General features: G+C 38.2%; 1 protein-coding gene across 1 annotated transcript; it reads right to left on the bottom strand.

The window, feature by feature from the left end:
- Nucleotides 1-1,631: 1,631 nt before the first annotated feature.
- On the bottom strand, nucleotides 1,632-7,999 carry LOC123223951 (ABC transporter B family member 1). The gene is made up of 10 exons (XM_044647449.1): nucleotides 7,398-7,999; nucleotides 7,228-7,282; nucleotides 6,961-7,136; nucleotides 6,660-6,860; nucleotides 6,285-6,544; nucleotides 5,880-6,196; nucleotides 5,522-5,745; nucleotides 4,144-4,517; nucleotides 3,292-4,006; nucleotides 1,632-3,097 (listed from the first exon to the last, which is right to left on the bottom strand). The coding sequence occupies exons 1-10, from the start codon at nucleotides 7,887-7,889 to the stop codon at nucleotides 1,808-1,810; spliced, it is 4,104 nt and encodes a 1,367-aa protein (XP_044503384.1). The 5' UTR covers nucleotides 7,890-7,999; the 3' UTR covers nucleotides 1,632-1,807.
- Between the last annotated feature and the right edge of the window lie 351 nt (nucleotides 8,000-8,350).

Raw genomic sequence — 8,350 nt, forward strand, 5'->3', positions numbered from 1 at the left:
GAGTTTTTTTAAATTAAATTGAGAAAAAAAGTTTGAAATTTTTTTGAACCAAACTAAAATAAGTTGAAAATATATAGTTTGCTCTAATTTAGATTACAGTTTGAACTTGTATTTCTATATATATATATTATTTAATAAAATTAATTGAATTATAATTTTTCAGAATGTAATATATATATGTTTAAACTATTTTAAAAAAATTTATTTATTCAAATTCAGTTATTTTACAAACTAAATTAGAGTGTAATTTTTAAGCGATTCTGATTTTATGGTTTAAATCGAATTATATATACCCCTATTATGTAGTGTTTATCTCTCAATATCTATTGAAGAAAAGCTCTAAAACACTTGCAAACAAGATAAGAAGATAAAAAAATATCTCAACTCAATTGGGTCATTTTGCTTTTGTAATCAATCATATTTAACAAATAAACCAATGATACCAAATAGATGAAAAAATCTCTTATTTGGGTACTCAAATCCTTAGAAATCTTTGACAATCAAAGAGCCCTTTCACTTTTAAACACCATTATCATCCTGTCTTTTTCAACCCAGTTTCCTTCTCTCTCCCCTCATGCTTGTCCACTAACTAATTTCTAATTGGATCTGCATTATTTCCCACTACCTCTTTTTAGGTTACTTGTCCTGATTCTTCCTCTTTCTGTTTTCTTTGCTATGTTGTTATCTCTCTCTTTAGAGGTGTGCATATGTGCCACCACCATGTGACCTTGATTTCAATAATTTTGTTCCCCACAAGAGGTTTCATAAATACATACATACAGCCAGTTGAGATCATGATCAAATAATATCAAAATTTCCCATATCTTAAAGTTTGCATTGTGATGTTTATTTGTTCTATATGTTTTTCGTTTTAAGTCTACATCTACACCCATTTGGTCCTTTACTATGTCATCTGTGTGGGGAAAGTGATTGAATTCTAACTCTCTTTTTATTTTAAACCTATTTGTCATTATAGCCAACCGTCTCTAGGATTCCTTTCACCATTTGCTAGACAATCAAAGTTTGGTTACAGTGAGTAGTACTAGTCAAACTTTACAGCATGTATAGGCAATACTTTGACACCATTCTTTCTCAATTATTATAATAAAGCCATTCCTTAGTGTCTCAAGTCACACCTTTGGAATCAAGGTCCACAGTGGGTTGAGAGATGCCCTACTAGTCAGACTTAAAAGCCTTGGGTTGCCCATGGCAGAAAATCCCATTAGGGTTTACTTCTAATATGACTCATTTAAGTAAATCTTATATTAACAAAATACAGAAAAGATGTTGGTTTTGTAAAACCATGATAAATTATATATCTAAAGTAAATAATATTTTAACAATAAATTAAATTATTAGATCAGAGACCTTACATACAAGATTTATTTAGTAGATGATCTTATTGTAATACCAAAAAATAAGCTTGTAAGGAAATGGTGTTTTAGAGATTATTAACCCGCGCCAAACCATTTCTTAGCAAAGTGAACTGAATTAGGAATTGTCACAATTATTTTCAGCAATGTCTGCCTTTTTAACATACTATGCTTGCTTGAAAGCAAAGGCTCCAAGGAAAATACATAAAGGCTGCCTTTGTGAATTCATTTTGATGGATGTGTCATAACCTTTGGGGATGAGAAGGAAGTGTTGGTCATTATCATTTCCTTAGAAATATTCATAGAGACAAAATATCAAATTAGGTAATACACATACTATACTATACCAAAACATTAAAAGGAAAATCAAAACCCAAAAAATCATTAAGGGGTATAAGGGAAATACTCTTTTTTCACTAGGTATTATTATGAGCTTAGTAGGCTTCTCTCTCCTCATCCTCTTTGGGTCTTGCTGAGGAACTTGAACCTGATGCCATTCCAATAACTTGGCTATGTGTGAACCTCTGTAACTGTATCATGCGGGCATAACACCCGTCAGGATAATTTTTTAACAGATGTGAATGGGAACCTTGTTCTGCAACTTTCCCATCATCAATGACTGCAATGACATGGGCATTCCGGATAGTTGATAATCGATGAGCAACAACAATTGTAGTCTTTCCTGCACAGGCACGGTCTAGAGTCTCTTGAACTGACCGCTCAGATTCAGCATCAAGTGCACTTGTTGCCTCATCTAGCAACATAAGCTCTGCCTTCCTAAGAAGAGCCCTAGCTATTGCAATTCTTTGTTTTTGTCCCCCAGAAAGTTGAACTCCTCTCTCTCCAACGAATGTCTTGTAGCCATCTGGCAATCCCGATATGAACTTGTGAGCATTGGCCGCTGTAGCTGCTTCAATGATCTCAGACTCTCTTGCTGACTCGTGTCCATAAGCAATGTTCTCATAAATAGTAGTAGCAAAGAGGCATGGTTCCTGAGGAACAATTGCCATATGCTTTCGCAGGGACTTGAGATTGTATTTTCTAATGTCCTTCCCATCAATCACAACCCGTCCAGATGAGGTTTCGTAGAATCGCTGTATAAGTGCAATGACTGAACTTTTCCCGCATCCACTAGGACCTACGAGAGCAAGAGTTCTGCCCGCTCGAGCACGAAGAGAAAGATCACGGAAGATTGGAACATCAGGGCGAGATGGGTAAGAAAAGTCCACATGCTTTAATTCAACTTCTCCACGAAGACGGTCTGATACTACAGTAGCATCCGGATCATCAGGCTCAATTTCTGTTTTGCGGTCAAGAAGTTCAAAGACTGACCGCATTGCTCGCCCGCCTTTGATGAAGTCAGGAGCCAGGGTCAGTGTTTCAGCAGCACCATTGGCGGAGACCATGAGGACCATGAAGACTCGGATTGTCTTGGAGAAATCAGAGATCCCATGCTTCACAAGCCATGAAGCATACCAGAGGCCAACAGCATAGGAAGCATAAAGAGAAAATTGAGCAACCCCAAATCCACTTCCAGCAATCTGTCCTTTCCAAAAGCATCGTCTTAATGGAATTTCAAGGTTGGAGCAGAACAGGCCAACAATCTTCGACTCTGAATTGAAGGCAGCAACAGTCCTTACATTGGCGATTGCTTCTGCTGCTAGTTGAGTTGACTTGGCATGAGCAGCTTCCAGGTCTCCTGAGAATCCTTGCATGAACATTTTCTGTCGAAAATCAAAACAAAGACTTTAAGAATGCAGTTTGAAACTTCTACGTTAGATATAGTGAAAAATACTGATTTTTGGATTATCGATAAAATCATCAATCCCAATAATCATTTGATGATTCTACTATATATTGTCAGCAGTCAAAACTTGTTACCATAGAAGAATGAGGAACTGATAATGTAAATACAAACCTGCAAAACAGTTGCTGCAACAACAACAGGGAAGACAGCAATGAGTACGAGTGCAAGGCGCCATTGCAAAACAAAACCTGCAGTGCATGCAACTAGCATAAGTGCCGTGTTCTGCACAATCACTGAAATCCTATCTCCAATGGCTGATCTAACATTGTTGGCATCGAGGGCCAGCCTTGCGGCAATCCTAGCACTCTCATTTTCCTCTTGATCAAACCATGCCATTTCATTTTTCAGCACTGCTGTTAGCATTTTTTCCCTCACACGTTTTGTTAGGTTTTCTCCCACAATGTCCCAGAAGGAATGCTGGAGTGTGTTGAACAGAAGTGCAGCTGATGAAAGGCCAATTAACAGGTAGCAATACTTTTCAATTTGTCTGATCATGTACGCATGATCTGGATTATAGTAGACGCTAAGGACAGCACTTAGAACATATGCAAAGAAGGCGCTTAGGGAGCCACAGACAACAGAGCCTATAGAACCAACTAAAGCATAAACCCATTCAGGAGAATTCATTTTTGCAAGACGCCAAAAAGAACTGGCTTGCTCCTTGAAGGCTAGTTTTTCAAGCCGGTAACTGGGATGTGTGGCATCAAGGGATAGACTAAAATCAGAAGTAGAGAAGTCAGATAGCCTGCGAGAGTATGGTGACCGGCCATAGGAGGAGTTTCGGGCAATTATTGGTGAGCTAACTGAATTCCTGGCACTTGAAGGCCTGCAAATGTAGAAACAATTAATAAATTAAGTTTTCAGGTCAATACTTAGCAGCACACCAGACATTTTGAACAGCCTGAATAAAAAATATGTTGTACCAAGAACTTAATAAAAATATGTACAGATGGTGATATTAACCTGGCACTACTCTTTCTGGCATTGTTGAGAGCAGTTTCATGTGCCATCTCCTGCATTCTAATGAGCTTGGCATAAACACCATTTTCTCCCTTGGAAATCAATTCATCATGTGTTCCAATTTCTGTGACACTCCCTTGCTGCAGCACGGCTACAAGGTCAGCCTTGCGAATGGTAGAAAGCCGATGAGCAATGACAAGAGTAGTCCTTCCAATCATGAACCGGTCAAGAGCCTCCTGCACTAGTTTTTCTGACTCCGAGTCCAGCGCACTTGTTGCCTCATCCAGTAACAGGATTGCTGGATTTTTCAGCATTGCCCGAGCTATAGCTATCCGCTGCTTCTGGCCTCCTGAAAGCTGCAGTCCCCTCTCCCCTACCTGTCATTTCACACTTTACTTCTGTTATAATTACGTTTATGCTTTCAGCCTCCAAGTTCTACAATAATCCATTTGATTTCCTAGTAAAATAGATCATAGGTTGAAGTTAATAACATATTATTAAGTGAATGATATAGGAATTTGTTTCATAGCTTTAAAAACTTCTTCCTTCTCTAACCCTTATCCTTTTTTTTTTGTACTGATTAATGGTCAGATGACGTTTCCCATCCATGGCATAGTTTAGACCACAAGGGTCGGTGCTGGTACTCCAAACTCAAAATCAAAAGATAAAATTTGATCCCTGTTACTTAAAGCCTTGAATGAATATAATTTTCAAACTAATTATTCTTCCAAAATGTCTTCAAAATCGTCATCTTTTCTCATTACAATTTGGTCAAACTTTCTTCTCATTTTTATAAGCTCATAATTGAACTTGGTCCATTCTCACTACCCCAGAACATTTCTTTCCATCAAATATTTAAATCCCATAAGACCCTTAACAGTTAGTGAGCTTCATTTTCTATTATCTTCATCCTTCTCTCTCTACTGGTGAACCCACCGTCACTGGTGTTTTTGGTCTCACGCCTGCACATGCACTGTTGACTGAACCATGTTACCTTCCTACACATACACGCATGACGGACTCACATTGACTTTATTTTAAAAACTAATAAATTAAGTTAGGTTATGTTTGTTGACCAAATTATCCATTCAATCTTTCATATTATAAAAATGAATAATTATATGTCATTGAATATCTAACCAAACTTGAGCCTATTGGTCAAGATCCATTATTGATTTCACCTTCCAATATCACCAAAACTTTACCCCACTCCCCCACCTCTTCCAACTGCCATAAAGACAATAACCCATTTGATAGTACTGTTTTGTGCCTAATTAGAACAGTATTTATTACGTGAAACAAGAAGTCCTAACCTTTAATTCATCTAATTTTGTGATGTAATATGCAATGATTTTATGATTTATGCGAACTATTAGCTAACCTGAGTGTCAAAGCCCTCTGGTAATTTGATGATAAATGAATGAGCATTGGCAACTCTGGCAGCCTCTTCAATCTCGCCAAGGTCGGCATCAGGCCTACCCAATAGTATGTTCTCTTTAATGGTGGTAGCAAAAAGTGCAGGCTCTTGGCTCACGAGGCCTATTTGCTGCCTCAACCATCTCAGCTTCAATGACTTTATGTCATGTCCATCTAGGAGCACTTCCCCTGCACAATTTCATTCATGAACTATAACAATTAAAACCAGTAAAGCTAATAGAAACATCCTATCAAAATTTATTTCAGATGACAGACTTTGCTTATTTTGAACAAACTGATGGAAGTCGTTGCGCATAATTTACCTGAGCTGGGATCGTAGAATCTTTCAATTAACGAAACCACTGTACTTTTACCAGAGCCACTGCTGCCAACTAAAGCAATGGTCTTTCCAGCTGGTACACTAAGGGAAAATTTGTTAAGTACCCGTACATCAGGCCTTGAAGGGTATGTGAAATCGACATTTTTCAGCTCTACAAGTCCTGTAACTGAGTCCAGCTCCAAACCTGATTCAGCGTCTCTATCGATACCTGGTTTATGGTCGATTATACGGTAAATTTTTGCAGCTGCAACTTTTGCCTTTGCAAATGCAGACATGCTTGGGGCTGATTGTCCCAAAGCCCTGCAAATCAGGGGAACTTATAAGCAAACAAATCTTGAGTGAAGAAATACAATATATGTTTGAACAGAAAGACTTTAGTACTACTTACAATCCGCCAATCATTACTGCAAACATAGTGGCTATTGCAAGTCCACCATTGGTGAAGTGGTGCCTGACAAGATATCCACCATACCACAAAAGAAGCGCATAAGAACAAAACACCACAAAGTAAGTTGCGCCCAGTCCCATCCCCTTTGCAAATCCGCTCTTGTAACCGAGCCTTTGAGCAACCTTCAATGCGGATGAGTAGGCATCTAAGGCCCTAGATTCACCAACAAATGCGAAAACCACCCGAATTTGAACCACCGTCTGCAATTTTGCTTAAAATCAGCCATACCCAGATGCAAAAACACAGAATATTCACCAGAAATCAAATAGAGACTCAGGGAAAACTCAAAAAGCTTTGAAATTTGCAGTTAGGTACCTGTTCGACAATATTTCCGGCTTGTGATAAGGCTTCTTGACTCTTGCCAGAGAGCTTCGCCAAAGTGGTGGTGTGGATAACTCCTATGACAGCTATGAGAGGAACCACTGCAAGTGTAACCAAAGCTAATTGCCAAACAGCAGTGAAACCCACCACAAATCCAGACACGAATGTTGCCATATAGTGAATGAAATTACCCAGCTGCAAATAAAAAAAGTTCATCATTCGGCCTAATTAGAAACAGAGCATCCGAGAAAGGAAATTATGAGAAATCTGAAGAAGATAGAGATTTCTGTTTCACCTTCTCGCTTATGGCATCTTGGACCATCACAGCATCAGTGTTAATGGCAAATACGACGTCGCTGGTCCGCACCTCGGTGTCGAAAAACTGAATGTCTTGATTCAAAGCTGCTTCCAAGTACTTTATCCTCATCCTGGTTGTTTGTCTCTCTCCAGTCCACATCCAACATGATATTTCTGCAACCAAATTCAAAGTTATCCTGTAAATTTAATGAACAAAGACAAACATCGAAACCAATTAGTATTTTTAAACAGAGCTTTAACGGACCAGCCCATGAAGATGCCCAGATTGCAGCGCCAACCACAAGAAAGTAAAATGCATACTGCAGAAAACACAAACAATGACAAAGCAAAGAACTTTAGTATAAAGCTCATTGTTAGTGATAATGTAATACAAAAATTTGATAATGAATTGTGAATTGTGAATTATGAAACCACCTTCAAAACTTCTTGCATCATCTTATCCATGTCATTGGCATTAGAACCAAATGAGTTAACAAGATCGGCAAAGAACCGAAGAAAGAGAGGCAGAGAACAGCCATGTACAAAAGCACCAAGTGACCCAATTCCCATCAAAACGTAATCTAAACCATCAGCAAATCTAAAGAGCTCTCCGAACGGAACTCCTGGCACATCACTCGGCTTCTCTCCATTTCCACCATCTTTCTTTGGCTCAGAAGAAGAGCTATCCATTTCTCTTGCTCTCTCTTCTACAACACTTTCTTGATAAGAAGTCGATGCTCCCACTTGTTCTTTTTGTTCTCCCTGTTCTTCTTCTTGTGTTTCTTTAGTTGGTGTTGTGTTTGTGGGAGGTGGAGATGGGTTGGTTTTAAAAGGGTCTAAAGGAGGGGGGGAAACAAGTTCAAGGCCTTGCATTTCGGACCATCTCCACTGCTCAATCGTCTTTATCTCCTGAGAATCTTGTGACATTTGCAAAATTCCTAGCTAACTTTATGAACAAACCCTCCTTCTCTCTCTTTATTATCACACTATCTGGCTTTTGAGCTCATGCTATGTTTTTTCTTGCTAACTTTTTCTTTTTTCCTTTACCCTTTTCTTTAATCCTTTTGTCAAGTTTTAATTTTTACTCCATTAAACTTAAAACTTACTAAATTAAATGCTTTTCCCGTCCTTCTATAAAAGACATACAAAATGATATAGATAATATGCGAGAAAGAAAGAGAAACAGCTGAATTTTTTTCCACCCGAGAAACAACAGTGTGAAAACTTAAAGAGTAGAGAAGATTTTCAACAAAACAGATTTAATATTCGTAACTCCAAACCTATAAAGAATTTAAAAGCTGTTTTTTTTTTTCCCCTTAACGCATGGGCAGAAGCAGTTGATTTTCATTTTTTCTTGTTCCTTTTTTATTTCTTGTTTCAGGTTTTAC

Source organism: Mangifera indica, chromosome 1 (assembly GCF_011075055.1).
Source record: "Mangifera indica cultivar Alphonso chromosome 1, CATAS_Mindica_2.1, whole genome shotgun sequence".
Lineage (NCBI taxonomy): Eukaryota > Viridiplantae > Streptophyta > Magnoliopsida > Sapindales > Anacardiaceae > Mangifera > Mangifera indica.

Coding starts and splice junctions, on each gene's coding strand:
- LOC123223951 (XM_044647449.1), bottom strand. CDS start 7,889: ATGTCACAAGATTCTCAGGAGATAAAGACGATTGAGCAGTGGAGATGG. Junction 6,861..6,960: donor AAGATGCCATAAGCGAGAAG/GTGAAACAGAAA, acceptor TTTTATTTGCAG/CTGGGTAATTTCATTCACTA. Junction 6,545..6,659: donor CCGGAAATATTGTCGAACAG/GTACCTAACTGC, acceptor GCAAAATTGCAG/ACGGTGGTTCAAATTCGGGT.